Source organism: Gossypium raimondii, chromosome 5, assembly GCF_025698545.1.
Source record: "Gossypium raimondii isolate GPD5lz chromosome 5, ASM2569854v1, whole genome shotgun sequence".
NCBI lineage: Eukaryota > Viridiplantae > Streptophyta > Magnoliopsida > Malvales > Malvaceae > Gossypium > Gossypium raimondii.
This window is the reverse complement of record NC_068569.1, coordinates 15,404,747-15,419,767: the sequence shown is the minus strand read 5'-3', so window position 1 is coordinate 15,419,767 and position 15,021 is coordinate 15,404,747. Positions and strand designations below refer to the sequence as shown.

At 32.3% G+C, this 15,021-nt stretch overlaps 2 protein-coding genes across 2 annotated transcripts; one reads left to right on the top strand and one right to left on the bottom strand.

Annotated features, from left to right (window-relative positions):
• The first annotated feature begins 1,060 nt into the window (after nucleotides 1–1,060).
• LOC105769811 (beta-galactosidase 5) lies at nucleotides 1,061–5,818 on the top strand. Its single transcript, XM_012590698.2, has 18 exons — nucleotides 1,061–1,479; nucleotides 1,570–1,665; nucleotides 1,769–1,881; nucleotides 2,001–2,067; nucleotides 2,155–2,247; nucleotides 2,383–2,526; nucleotides 2,630–2,718; nucleotides 2,837–2,942; nucleotides 3,040–3,127; nucleotides 3,327–3,445; nucleotides 3,549–3,713; nucleotides 3,816–3,994; nucleotides 4,098–4,207; nucleotides 4,316–4,425; nucleotides 4,620–4,727; nucleotides 4,837–4,965; nucleotides 5,046–5,248; nucleotides 5,366–5,818. Exons 1-18 carry the CDS (start codon nucleotides 1,309–1,311, stop codon nucleotides 5,475–5,477), a joined length of 2,202 nt encoding a protein of 733 aa, XP_012446152.1. The 5' UTR covers nucleotides 1,061–1,308; the 3' UTR covers nucleotides 5,478–5,818.
• Nucleotides 5,819–5,948: 130 nt separating this feature from the next.
• On the bottom strand, nucleotides 5,949–7,253 carry LOC128040994 (thioredoxin H1-like). The gene is made up of 4 exons (XM_052630239.1): nucleotides 7,218–7,253; nucleotides 7,029–7,135; nucleotides 6,257–6,377; nucleotides 5,949–6,146 (listed from the first exon to the last, which is right to left on the bottom strand). Exons 1-4 carry the CDS (start codon nucleotides 7,251–7,253, stop codon nucleotides 5,949–5,951), a joined length of 462 nt encoding a protein of 153 aa, XP_052486199.1.
• Between the last annotated feature and the right edge of the window lie 7,768 nt (nucleotides 7,254–15,021).

Below are 15,021 nucleotides of genomic sequence, written 5' to 3'. Positions count from 1 at the left end.
AACATCAAGATGAAGTAAAGCAGAAGACAACAAACTTTTCTTGATTCTGCAACTAATCTGCTTCCATACAGTACAGCTCAAATCCGCACAATACTATCTTTTAACTTGGAAAACGAAAGCTATTTACGAAATGGGTTAACAAAAGACATGAAAACCCTAAAGCTAAAATTTTCACTGTTGGAGTAATTAATATGAATGATCAAATGGCAACAAAACACATCACATGCCAGATGGGATAGAAGAGAGTCTGCAGCACATGAAGTGACAAAAAACACGATAGTATGTCGCATGCCACCGTCGCGATCATAGTATTTAATTTCATTTATAATTTTTTGAGGGTGTGGTTGAGGAATTGCATTATCCGAAAAAGGGACTCTAATGAAAATGAAATGAAACGACACAAAGAAATGATTTGCACATGCAAACACCACACATAAAAGTTTGAGCAATACATGCTGTACAATATTATTGCAACTTTGTATTTGGGATATGGACGGTAAATTAGATTTGTGATATTTCACTGATTAAGCTAGATATTTCCTTCATAAATAATTTTTTTTAATATTAGAGAAGGAGAATTTTAATTATTGTTTCAATATAAAATGAATAATTAAGAGTATTAAGAAAATAACAACTTTTAACTCGAAATAAGTGAAAAGTTAAAGTAGTTCAAGGATTTGAATTTCAAACCATATGACTTTAATAAAAATTTGCAATGAATCCATCATAAAACAAATTTAAAATGTTCTGCTTTAAGCTACATATTAGAAGAAACTGGGGATAGTAACTTTTTTCGAGATTTGTCTTTCTTTTGTACTAATGATTTTGAATGGAGGATTTCATTTATTAGCATTTCCTAAATTACTATACTTCACTTGAACTTCAAGTTTTATTCATCATCACATTCAATGATAGTAACTCCTATAAATATATATCCAATTATCAATACATAGAAATGATTTTTACACTTTATTTTTAATAAATTCCCAAAACATTTTAAGTTTTTAAACTGAACTCCAGGGATGGAAACATAATTATACAAACTTTTTTTTTCTTTGCTACTGTTTGCTTCTCCATTATTTTAATGTAGAGGATTCTTCCATTACTTTTTAACTGCGACTAACATATCCCAAGTACATATAAAGACAAGCAGAGTTCAGAGCTTTTATGTGAACTGTGAAAAGAACAATGCTAGTTTCAGAGTAGCAGATCAGTGTCTTTACCAACTTCCCTCTGCTCAACCAATTCAAGTTTTTTTTTTTTTTGGTTTCAAAATTTCCCTCCAAGTTGACTTTGCATTGAAGAGAAATGGAAACTAGCTCAGTTTCCAAGCTGTTGATTTTCTTCTTCACAGCCTTTTTAGCGAGTTCTAAGCTAATCCAGTGCAGCATTACCTATGATAAGAAAGCCATTCTCATCAATGGACAAAGGAGAATCCTCATCTCCGGCTCCATTCATTATCCCAGAAGCACTCCTGAGGTATAGTCTCTTCACTTTTAAAAAAACAATCGCTGAAAACTTTTAGAAGCAAAGGACTGATTTTTTGGGTGTTTTCCCCCCTGTATTTAGATGTGGGAGGATCTTATTAAGAAAGCTAAAGATGGAGGCTTGGATGTCATAGACACATATGTCTTTTGGAATGGCCATGAACCTTCTCCTGGCAATGTACTACCTTAGATCTCAAATGGCTCATCTTATCTTTGAATTCTATGTTTTTTTTAGTGTAACTTCTTTTAACATTTCATTTGGAGTTCTGTTTTTTTTTCAGTATAATTTCGAGGGAAGATATGATCTTGTACGGTTTATCAAGACAGTGCAAAAACTCGGACTATATGTTCATCTTCGCATTGGACCTTATATTTGTGCAGAATGGAATTTTGGGTAGTTACTATTTTTATTATATCGTTTGGCTAGATAAAAAGATTTTTTATATTTTAATGTATTTTTATTTATTTTGTTTAATTGAGTGCTTTGCAATTTACATTCTCGCTCTGCTACAGAGGATTTCCTGTTTGGCTAAAGTATGTTCCTGGTATCAGCTTCAGAACTGATAATGAGCCCTTCAAGGTATTCTTTTTCTCCCTTTAATTTATACCTTTTTGTTTTCTTTCTGTTACTTACTAAAATGGAAAACTTTTTTCATTTTATTTACAGAGGGCGATGCAAGGATTTACCCAGAAAATTGTACAAATGATGAAGAATGAAAAACTTTTTGCGTCGCAAGGTGGCCCCATCATCTTGTCTCAGGTATGAGATTCTTGCTATTTGTGGCATTTATGGTTTCTAGTTTTAGGGGCTTTGTATATTGCTTAAATCAGCAACGAACTGACTGACTATGTTTAAGCTTGTTAATCTCTTTTACACTAATTCATTTTTGTGCAGATTGAAAATGAATATGGACCTGAGAGTAGGGCACTTGGAGCAGCTGGTCATGCATACATTAATTGGGCTGCAAAAATGGCTGTTGAACTTAATACAGGGGTCCCATGGGTAATGTGCAAGGAAGATGACGCCCCAGACCCTGTGGTAGGCAATGATCTACTTCAATCATTTTTACTTTTCATCCTTACCGAGTTTAATGTCATCTCAAAAGCCCTTGACTCTGTTTACCCTCGTATCTTGATTCCAGATAAATGCGTGTAATGGCTTTTACTGTGATGGATTCTCACCCAACAAACCTTACAAGCCCACCATGTGGACCGAGGCTTGGAGTGGCTGGTTAGTACTTTCTTTGCCGATCTTTTAGGCTGATGTTTGGAATTGATAGTGGATTAACGTTAGAAATGCTGATTTCTCCATTCCTTTATCTGATATTTGTTCCCCCGATACTGAAAAGGTTTACAGAATTTGGTGGCCCAATTCACCACCGCCCGGTTCAAGACCTGGCGTTTGGCGTTGCTCGTTTCATACAAAAGGGTGGCTCATATGTTAATTATTACATGGTTAGTTACCATGTTCATTTTGGTTTTAATTCAAAAATACTCACGGTAATAGCAACAAGTTTAAGCTTACCAGTTTAGCTCCTTTTGTTTTTGATAGTACCATGGAGGAACCAACTTTGGACGGACTGCTGGAGGACCGTTTATTACAACCAGTTACGACTATGATGCTCCAATCGATGAATATGGTGAGAAACTGAGTTAAATCTCATTGCAGTTAAAACCACGACTTGTGAAGTTCTCTTAATCTTTCACAACCTAAGCGAGCCTTATCTTAGTTTTACAGGAGCAGTTAGATCTGACTTTTGTACATATAACGAAATAATTTAGGGGTTTTGTCTTTGAACTCTGAGTTATGGATATGACTGACAAGTTTTCCTCGTTTAGGTTTAATCCGACAGCCTAAATACGATCATCTGAAGGAGCTTCATAGGGCTATTAAGCTATGTGAACATGCTTTAGTTTCCTCAGATCCTACTGTTACTTCCTTAGGAACCTATCATCAAGTAAGCTTTCTTTGGTCAATGATTACTCTTATTATATGTTGATAGTAGGATGATTTGCAAAAAGAACTTTCAACTGATAATGTTAATCATGATTACTTTTCAGGCCCATGTATTCTCTTCAAGGCAAGGAGGCTGTGCTGCTTTTCTCTCAAATTTCCATATGAAATCTGCTGCAAGGGTGACGTTTAATAACAGGCACTACGATTTGCCCCCTTGGTCTATTAGCATTCTTCCGGATTGCAAAAATGTGGCGTTTAACACTGCATTAGTAAGTGAATTCAGATCTTTTTAGCGTAGTTTAAGGCTTTTTTCTTTAAACCTTTCGATTTTCCTACGGAAATCCTTATATAACTATCCTATGTGCATCAAGGTTGGAGTTAAAACCTCACGGATTCAAATGCTGCCAGCAAACACCAAGATGTTCCCATGGGAGGCTTATGATGAAGACATTTCTTCTCTAGGAGCAAGTTCAAGAATCACAGCTCCTGGACTCTTGGAGCAAATGAATGTTACCAGAGATAATAGTGACTACCTGTGGTACACAACCAGGTGAGGCACTGCATTTCAAGACACTTGAGGTTTAATATTTAATTTAAATTGATCGAGGTGATTAGCTAATGAATAATTTCTTCTTGGTTAAATGTCACCCCAGTGTTGACATTAGTCCATCAGAATCGTTTCTGCGAGGAGGACAAAAACCCACTCTCAATGTGGATTCAGCTGGCCATGCTCTTCATGTTTTTGTCAACGGACAGTTTTCAGGTTGGTTGTAGATTTACTCGCAAGAAATATGATTGACCTACATTACATACTAAGGGCACTGTGCCTTGTATCTGCTTAAGTCATACTAAGGCGTATAGTACATTACAGGGTCAGCATATGGAACTAGGGAAAACAGGAGATTCACATATACAGGACCAGTGAACCTACATGCTGGAACAAATCACATTGCACTCCTCAGCGTAGCTGTTGGATTGCCGGTTAGTTGCTCTTGACCATGCTTATCTGGATGCAAATGTTAGCTATCACATAATTCAGACATTTCCTTTACATCCGGGTCCATTAGGATGGGATGGGGCAGAGAAAGTGAACTGAATTTGTCCCAATCAACACTTTAAACTCAATACACTATAAAGTTTTACAATTATTGACACGAATTTATGGTGGTGTGAAGAATGATGGACTGCATTTCGAGACATGGAAAACTGGAATCCAAAGTGTATTGTTGCATGGCCTTAACCAAGGAAAGAAGGATTTGACGTGGCAGAAATGGTCATACCAGGTTTGACAACTTGCATTGGTCTGCACAAACTAAAATTGGCCTGTTTCGATAATGCTTTATTAAATTCCAGGAAAAAGTTGCTTAGGCTCACATAACCACTCTCAAACAGGTTGGCTTAAGAGGAGAAGCAATGAATTTGGTCTCTCCCCATGGAGCCTCGTCTGTTGAATGGATTCGAGGTGAATGGATTCGAGGTTCACTAGCTGCACGGAGCCGGCAGTCTATGACATGGTATAAGGTAAGGGGTGAATAAGGCATTTTGTCATTATTTTTTGTTGGCCTTACGTTAGAAGCTAAACCGTGTCCTGGAAATTGCAGACGTATTTCAATGCCCCAGGAGGTAATGAACCATTGGCTTTGGATATGCGGAGTATGGGAAAGGGTCAAGTATGGATTAATGGACAAAGCTTAGGAAGATATTGGATGGCTTATGCAAAGGGTAACTGCGGTACTTGTAGTTACTTGGGGACATTCCGAACTACAAAGTGCCAGAGTGGTTGTGACCAGCCAACCCAAAGATGGTATATCCTCAAACTCCATATACGTCTAAGCTCAGTGAAATTCTCATTATGCAGTTAGCATAAAATACGATTATATTTGAATACTTCTAAACTCCTCATCTTCTGGATTCCTTTTAGGTACCACGTTCCAAGATCATGGCTAAAGCCAACAAAAAATTTGTTGGTAGTCTTTGAAGAACTTGGTGGAGATGTATCAAAAATATCTCTTGTGAGGAGATCAGTTTTATAAACATTGCCTAGACAACACCACAAGTCCGAGAGCTGGGAAGGAAAACAAGGTGCAAGAAAATAGGTGGAGAAGACATCCCAGTTTCACTGTCTAAATTCTATTTCACTATTGTTTTATTTGTGTTACTTAGGCAGCCGTCATTAAACTCACCATGCATGAAAAGAATGCTCTGTAAAGAAATGGGGGCTGATGGCAAGCTAGCCTGTTAATATCTGAGTTTGAAATCCCATTTTTGGCCATCTCTTTCTACTGAGAGGAGCGCCAAATTCATTCTCAAAATGCAAAGCAGTTAACAGTATTGTTCAACATTGATTTCAAGAAATGGATCATTATTGTTTCCAGATTTTATTTGCTATTAACAGGGAAGTCAATTCCTGAGCTCAGAAAAACAAGCAATTTTAATATACTGAAGCAAATAGTAGCAGAACACAAGAACGGCATATTATTTCGTATCTGTCCAAAGACAGATCTTTATGATATTCTAGTTTCAGAAACAAAGTTGAAGCAGTAGAATACAAGTTCTATTTCATACTTGTGCACCAAGTTGGTCAAGACTATTCTCTGTTGCAACTCATCTTTCTTTGCCCCCACAACTTTGTCAATCAAATTGCCTTCTTTGAGATAGATAAAAGTTGGCATGGCCTCCACATTCCATTCCTCCGCCACGGTCTGAGAGATAAATAAAACAATGAATTCGTCAAGAAAACAATAACTACTTCTACCATCCTTTTATTCAGTCAAAGTTTAATACAAATCAAAATCTAATTACATAACGCTACCTTCAATTCATCCACATCCACCTTCAAGTATGTTACATTAGGCAGCTTCTTAGCAAGATCTGCCAGGACTGGTGCAATAACATGACATGTCCCGCTCCATGAAGCTGTAAAATGCACCACGTCCAACCCAAGAAAATCTTAGCTTGAGTATGATAAAGCTTTTAAAATATCATTGATAGGTGTTAAAAATAACATGTTTTAGTCTCATTCTTAATGCGTTTTTGGGTGATTATTCGATGTTAATGGTGAATTTTATGCTCATAATCCTTTAAATTCATGTTTTTATACTTAGAGAGCATTTGGGAGCAAAAGGAGTGAAAAACGGAAAATTGGAGCAAGGTACAGGAGTCACACGGGCTGGACCATTCCACATAGCTTGGACACACGGTTAAGCCCTACCAGATGGATATGCGCAAGCTTTACAGTGAGAAGTCAGCAACGGGAATTCACTGTCTCAGCTCACACATGCCACGAGGTGCTCGCAAGGGGAGCTCGCGGTCTCAGCTGGCATATACCTAAGGAGTTCGCATGTAGGGACCACAAAATCCAACTGGCATCCCAAAACAGTATACGTGTCCAACATGCATAGAGTCTACTAAGAACGTCAATTCCACGAATAGTAACAATGTATATAAATATTCAATTGTCCCCTTTAATGAGACAGGACAGAAAATTACTTAATTATTGAAAATCAAAATCCAAATTCAAGTCAATTGAGGGTCTTAAAAGTCAAAACATGATGATCAAATAAACAAACAAAACATGGATTTTTACCAGTTTCTTGGACTCTTCAGCCAACTGAAGCTGCTCTTTCCATGACTCAACAGTGTGGCAGCTGATTACTTGTCCCTCTTCCACCGTTGTTTTTCCCTCTGATTCCTTCCTCCCAAAGTCAAAGTTGGTAAATCGGCAAAATTGGATTCCTTTCCTTTGCTTGTTGATTTCTGCGAGAGAGGTTTACTGCTTGCAATTCCTTTATATAGGGAATTTGTAACATCTTCAAAATTCCATTTGTAGTAAATAATATGAGATAAAATCTTAGCAAAAAAATCTATAAAATCAAAGAAAACGAAAGTTGCAAGATATCAAAAGAAAGTTAAATCAAGAAGCAAAACATAATGTATTAAATTAAGGAAGGGACTAAATTGTATATATGCAAAAAGTTTTGTGGCATAAGTATAAATATGGAAAAGTTAAAGTGAAAAGCCAATAGTGCAAATATGCTAAAGGTAGAAAGATCTAGAAATTTAGGAAAATGGATTAATAAGAACCAAATTGAATAAGCAAAAAAGTATAAGGGACTAAATTGTAATTTTACCAAATTAAGTGATTATTCAAGGACAAAATGATCAATTAGAAAGAGAGAGAACTCTAGAAGGCAATGATGATGTAGGGATATTTTGATGATATTTTATAATTATTTAATTAGATAAATATTACTTTATTAATATTTTAATAAGATATTTTATTAATATTTTCTTATAAATAGCTAGTATAAAAGGAGAGAAAGATGATGAAAAAAAAGAGATGATCCTCCCATCTTTCTAATGTGAGTGAGGGGGAGAGATGTAAAAAACTTTTCTTTCGTTACAATTTGATCCTTCCACCAAAAATCCATCATTTTCACCTAGAATTTCAAGGAATTTCCATAATCACCAAGAGATAAAAGTGATAGAGAGACTATGGAGAGCAAGAATATTATCTTAAATTCAAAAAAATAGAAGTTGGAGGAAAGAGAAAACAAGTTAAAGTTTAAAGTCAATAGGACAATGTAAAAACATCAAGATTTCAATATATTTTAAGTTTGATATTATTAAAAAAAGCATGAAAATGATGTTAAAGTGAATTTTCTTATATAAAGTTGTATGTTCTTAATATGTTAGTGAAGGGAAATAAGAGGAAGTGATGGGAAATATTGTAGAGAAAGGAAATGAGGGTGTTATAAACTTTGTTACCAACATTTTGCACTAAAACAATTTTGGACAGTAGTAGTAGTTTGACTTTGAAATTTTACCAAAAATTGTATAACCGAATTAGAGGTTAATTAAAGTATGAAATTAAATCCTATTGAGCCTAGTTTTACATAGAAGAAACGGTGTAAGTAAAAGAATTTTATATTATGAGATATATGAATTTTTGTGAGACAAGTTCAGATTGATTTCAGATTCCCCTGTTCTAACTTAAGAACTTTAATTTTTAGTGAAGAAGGGTCACAGTTGCCTAGCAACAAAATAGGGAAAATTTTAAAGAATTTACTGTATTAATTGGAATAAGTAAAAATTTTGAAATTTTTATGGTAAAAATTTCATCGAGTGTAGTTTCAAGAATAAAAAGCATATTCTAATTTCGAATCCTATAGGCCAAGATATAAATAATTTTATTGACTGACACTCAAATGTACAACCTTGATAAGAGTATTGTGTAATTAAAAAAACCTTAATTAATGTCACACATAGGCATGATCATTAAGAGAAAAAATTATGTAGAAGAAAATATATATTAAGGATGTGGAATGAAGAGAGGAGGAAGCAAAATAATAGAAGAGTGATAATACTAAGGAATTGTTGCAAATAATGGACTTGAAAATACATAAAATAAATTCAAATGCTTTGTTATGGTACTAGGCAAGTGATTCTCATAAAATGATTTGATGAAGTCCTAATTAATAAATTAATGGGTCATGGTATGTAGAAAAAATAAATTGTATTTGTAAGTGTGAATCTCTAATGGACTTACTTGTAAAACTTTGATAATTGTGTCAATTTTATAAGCATTGTTATTTTTGTTTGAATATCGTGTTATATTATGTGGATTTGAAAATATAAATACTTAAATCTGAATGATTTGCTATGTGAAATGAGTCGAATTAATTGAATTTTGAGCTTTGAAAAGGGACTTGGATGTTAAAAACTTAAAAATATGATAAAAACATGGGAAATAGAATTCTTGACGTGATGACGAAGGAACCACATCGCGACGACATAAGTCAGTTTGTGAAGTCGTAGCAAGGAACACCCCAACATCGTGATGTCACCCCTAAATTTTGAAAGCCTTTCACTCTAGTCTCTGTTCCTCTTTAGACTATTTTAAAGGCTGCAATAAACCTGTATCAGACTCGAAAATGATACTAAGGCATATCAAAAGCTTAAATTGATCAATGTGATTAAACAAGTATTCAGAATGAAACGAATTTGATTATCTTTGCTTTGGCAACAAATGTAGCATTTCGATATCTTAACTTGGCGATCAGGTTGAGTATAAGAGTGTTACAGAATTTATAATCTTGTAGCGAGAATGCCCTCAGTAAATGTTATGGAAACACGTGCGTATTCTCATATGCCAATGACACATAGTTATATCGTCAACAGTGAAAATAGTACCATATTTTTTTATTTTAGTAAAAATAGGATTGAAGCAATTACAAACTAATAAAAGCGCCATTAGAATTAGATTGTAAGGATTGATTATCTAATTGAATCTGATCAACAATTTTAGCAAGAACTACATGGAATACTTGGGGATCAATTGAAAACTCTTTCATTAATCCTGCCAAAATGTAGGAAGTAAAATTCATTTTACTTAGAATCTGTTTAATGATCACAAGCTAATCACGCTTATATAACTTTTTGATTCTTGAGATCAAATTTTTATTCTTTTGTCCTTTAAGACCACCAAAAATATCTTTAATAATTATAACACAATCAATTTCTACTATAACTTCTTTTCACTTAACATCCCATACTAATTTAACACAGTCATAAATGGTTCAAAACTCAGCTTACTCAACAATCATATTGTAACACCCCTAACCCGTATCCGTCGCCAAGTTAGGGTTAGGAGGCATTACTAAGCATAACACAGAGCAAACATTCATTAAAGTTCAATAATTTTAACAGTTACATATGATAATTAGAGCCTAAAATTAAATATGCAAATTTTAAATTTTCCCTTCTAACCATTTAAAGTAAACAAAGACATTACAAACTAGCAAATTCATAAGTAAATAAACCATATTAGTATGGCTATTATATTCATATACACTATTACAAAATACGACCTTCAACACATTTATCTAGTTTGTACATGCCATAGCTAGAATTTAAACATTTTAAATACCGAGACTGCAGATAGGGTGATGAACTTGCTTACGATTTGAGGCTTGATCTTTAAAACTATAAAACAGAAAGACATAAACAAATGAAGTAAGCTTTTATAGCTTAGTAAGTCTATAGTAAACCAAAAATTTAATATTAAAACATTACATAAATACCAAATAATTTCTGATTCCATAAATATACAATGTAATTAACCTTCACATATCCTATTATGTAATACTTATAATTAAATATACATACACATGAAGTGGTGTATAACCGAATACTTATTTATATACATATATATTCAATAACTATCAATACCGAATATACATATGTGTTTATACAAATACATGTAAATGTCAATCTAATATAATAGAACACTTCTTTACCTGTCAAATTACATATCACTAAACTCATAGAAACCTAATAATAATTATATATATGAAATGCATATATATATATATATATATATATATATATATGCTTAACAAATATAAAGACCGAGTGGGTACATGTATTTATTATAAACATATAACTAAAGGTATATGTGAACTTACCCTGTACATATACTTGAATATAAATATGGATACATTAATCACATTTCATAACCCATCACACGTATTTGTATATTAATCATAAATTTTTTTACCTAACTCATACTTAAACATGATAAGTCAATGCTTTCTTGATCGACAATTACTTGCATACAATAACTATACATATTTAAGTTCCCTATACGCAATAGTATATTTCCTCAATTTCTTATGCCAAATACACATACATTAACACGTATATATATAACTTCCAATTACATTAACAAATGCATAGATATATACATAAATTTGTCAACTACTTATGCCGAATAAAAACACAAACTCCTTCAAATACTTAAGTCTGCACAACTCACACATTTTTAAACAAGTTCACCGGCAACTAGCCTGCTAGGTTTAAAAAAAAAAAACCTGATTCAATTCACCAGCAATTAGTCTGCTAGACTTAAAGTCCGAATTATTTCACTGGCCTTAAACCTGCTAGACTTTAAGTCTGAATTATATCACCGGCCTTAAGCCTGCTAGACTTTAAGTCTGAATTATATCACCGGCATTAAACCTGCTAGACTTTAAGTCTGAAAATTTCAATTTCACATATACAAAATATTTCCTCAAATAATTCTTTATAACAAACACATGTTCATTGTAGTTCATGTCCAAGCAAATAAAAGTTTATAAATCATGTCTTCAATTCAATTCAAACACTTATAAATTTATAAACACACATATATATTTATATATTATTACTTAACTAAATTCAATACAAGAACTTAACATATATTTATATATACATATACACCTATTAGAAAATAACTTTTACATATATATTCGTACATATGCAATACTACCTATATATATATATATATATATATATATAACATTCACACCTCGAAATATGTTCAAGACCTATTTAAACATATATACATATATGCTTCAACTCACATATATATATATATATATATATATATATATATACTTATTCGAAATTATCTATGCAAATGCAATATACATACATTTAATCAAACTCAAAGATTATACATGAATGTACATATATATATATATATATTCAATTTTGTGTTTACATTTATAATCCTCATACATCAAATATTTTCAATAACATAAACATATAGATACATATTTAATATTCAAACAATGTATATATATTTATCTATATACCATTAAGTACTTACATTTAATTTAAAGACTTATATAGGCATATATTCATATATTCGAATATGGTATATACATATATATCATTTATATTTCAAACTTATTCAATCAAATTTTTTTTAATTATAGCTCAACGAAAATACAATAGATATACATAAATATATATTGATTTAAATACGTTAAATAACTAGTAGACTTATCTCGGATAGTGAAAAATCGAAACCGGGCAATTAGTCGACGACTTTAGTTTTTTCCCGATCCAACTCTGATTTCTTTGGTTCTTGATCTAAATATATTCAAAATGAGCTATTTTAAATATTATTATATTCAATTTAATCCAAAAACATATAAATGGATAAATTACCATTTTGCCTCTGACATTTACACTTTTGCAATTTAGTCCATATTGCATAAAACACAAAATACACAAAATTTGTCTAAAATATACAAGGGCCGAATATCCCTAGTGTTCATACAAGTCCACATAATTCATTTATTTCACATTTTGGTCCCTCAAAAATTTAATTTCACAAATTAGTCCTAATTACTCAATTTCACCAAAAATTCAAAGACAAAACATGTTAATCTTTCACTTATCTTTCATATTTCATCATCAACTATCACAAAGCTCAAGAACTCATCAATGGCATATCACAAAATTAACACCAATTCCAAAAATTAAAACATGGGTCTTGTAGTACACAAAGCAACGATCTCAAAAAATGTAAAAATTATCAAAAACCGAACAAAGAACTAACCTTAATTTGAGCTCATCAATGGCCGAATATAGCTAGGTTTTACTCTTTTTCTCTTGTTTCAAATTTTACAATAGAAGGAAGATGATGAAGAATTTAATTTTTTTTTGTTTTAATTAACCTATATTAACATGTATTTTAATTTACTATTTTAACCTTATTTGAATAAATTATAAAACACATAATACAAGGGCAATGTTGACCATTGCCACCCACTATCTAATTTATGGGCTAATTGTTTCTTAACTTCTCCCATTTAAAAAGACAACAACAATTGGGTACTTTTAAATTTAACCCCTAAATTTTATTTTACGCGATTAAGCTCTTTTTATCAAATTGAACCCTCGAACAATTAAATTTTTATACAAAATTTTCACACATAGTAATTCACTCATTATAAATGCCAAAAATAATTTTAAAATATTTTTCTAACTCGGATTTGTGGTCCCAAAACCACTTTGTCCAATTAAAATAAAAATCGGGCTATTACACATATCTTTCAATATTTCTCTCAATCTCCCATAATCACTTACCATACTTATCCCTTACAACGGCTGTCGATAGTACTGTGTTTTCCAGTATCGCGTAAAGGGAAAGTGAAACGCCCTCTCCCCTTTGACTTTGGATAAGAGCACGACACACTGACACCCAACATGTTGCACGACGGTAAAAAACCATATTGCCTCGGTGCTAGCACCCACGTGCTTGTTTTGGTTTCACAGTGAATAGTTTTATACGTGGAAACTCATCTTGCTTTGCCAAAGCTCAAGCCCAAGCGTTGTTGAAGGCCTATTGTATATGGATTGGAGTTTATCTTTACAAGCCCAACTTGTGAATTTTTGTTTACAATATCCATTTTCTTTGTATTGGGTCAAATTCACTAATAAATAATTAAAAATATAAATATTTTGTATAAATGAGATAACCAGGAGATAAGACTAGAGGTGCCCGTGGACCAGGTTCCCGCAGGGATTAAATATGATATTAACATATTTTATATTTGTCCAAGCCCAGCCCGACCCAAAATATAGGTTTAAAATTTTATATAAATCTGTCTATATTTGTAAAAGACTAACCCAATGTAATGGTCTAAATTCAAGGTTATCGGAATAGTGGTTTCGTAACCACAAATCCAAATTAAAGAGGAATTTATTTTAATATTTTTGCATGAATATTGATATGATAGGAAAATAGTATGAAAATACCGATAGAAAAAAAATTACTGATTTAGTGGTTAGCTAGAAAAAGAAATTATTAAAGAAATTGGGTAAAAAAAGGTATCGAGACCTCGATCTCGTACAACTGAGTCGAAAATATTTTTATAAATGTTTATGAAATGTTAGTAATGTGGTATTAAAATTTCGTTAGAAAATTTTAATGTTTGGGTAGTCAATTAAATGAAAAGGACTAAATTGAAAAAAATGTAAAAGTGGCTGGGATGATTAAATAGCTTAAGTGTCTAATGAGAAAGGATTTAAAAGGCACTTAGACCCAAAATTTATTTGGGCTAGACGGCAAGGGCATGAAATCTGCGAGAAAATGGATGATTTAAGGGAAAAATTGGAATATTGCATAATTAACTAAATAAATTAGGACTAATGTAGAAATATCTAGATTTCTTGTGATTTCTCTTCATACTCATCAGCCAAAACGCCATAGGAGGGGTTCTTAAAGCTGGTATTTCATAATTTTTGCAACAAGTGAGTTAATCCTTTCCTTTTTCTTGTAATTTTTGTGTTTTTAAGACTTTTACAATTAGGTTCTACTATTAAATTCATTAGTTTTTTATTTCATGGATGAAATTGAAAGTCACCATGGTTGAGTGCTGTAAGTTTATGATTAAATAGCATTAAATTTAAGCTTTAATTTGTTTATGAGATGATTTTATTAGGTAATTTCAATAGAAATTGATTTTTAGGACCTAATTGTGAAAAGTTGGAATTAAAGTCTAGTGCTGAAATTTTGATTCCCAAAGGTTATCAAGTAGTTTAAAGTGGAAGAATAAAGTGTTAATTGAGAAAAATTAGCTTAATTGAGAGGTTAATTGAGCAGGGATGAAATTATCATTTATTAAAAGCTTAGGGGAAAAATGGTAATAACAATCTTACACTAAAGCAGTTTTAGACAGCAGCAATAGGCTAACTTTAAAAAAATCACCATAAATTGTGGAAATTGAATTAGAGGATAAAAAA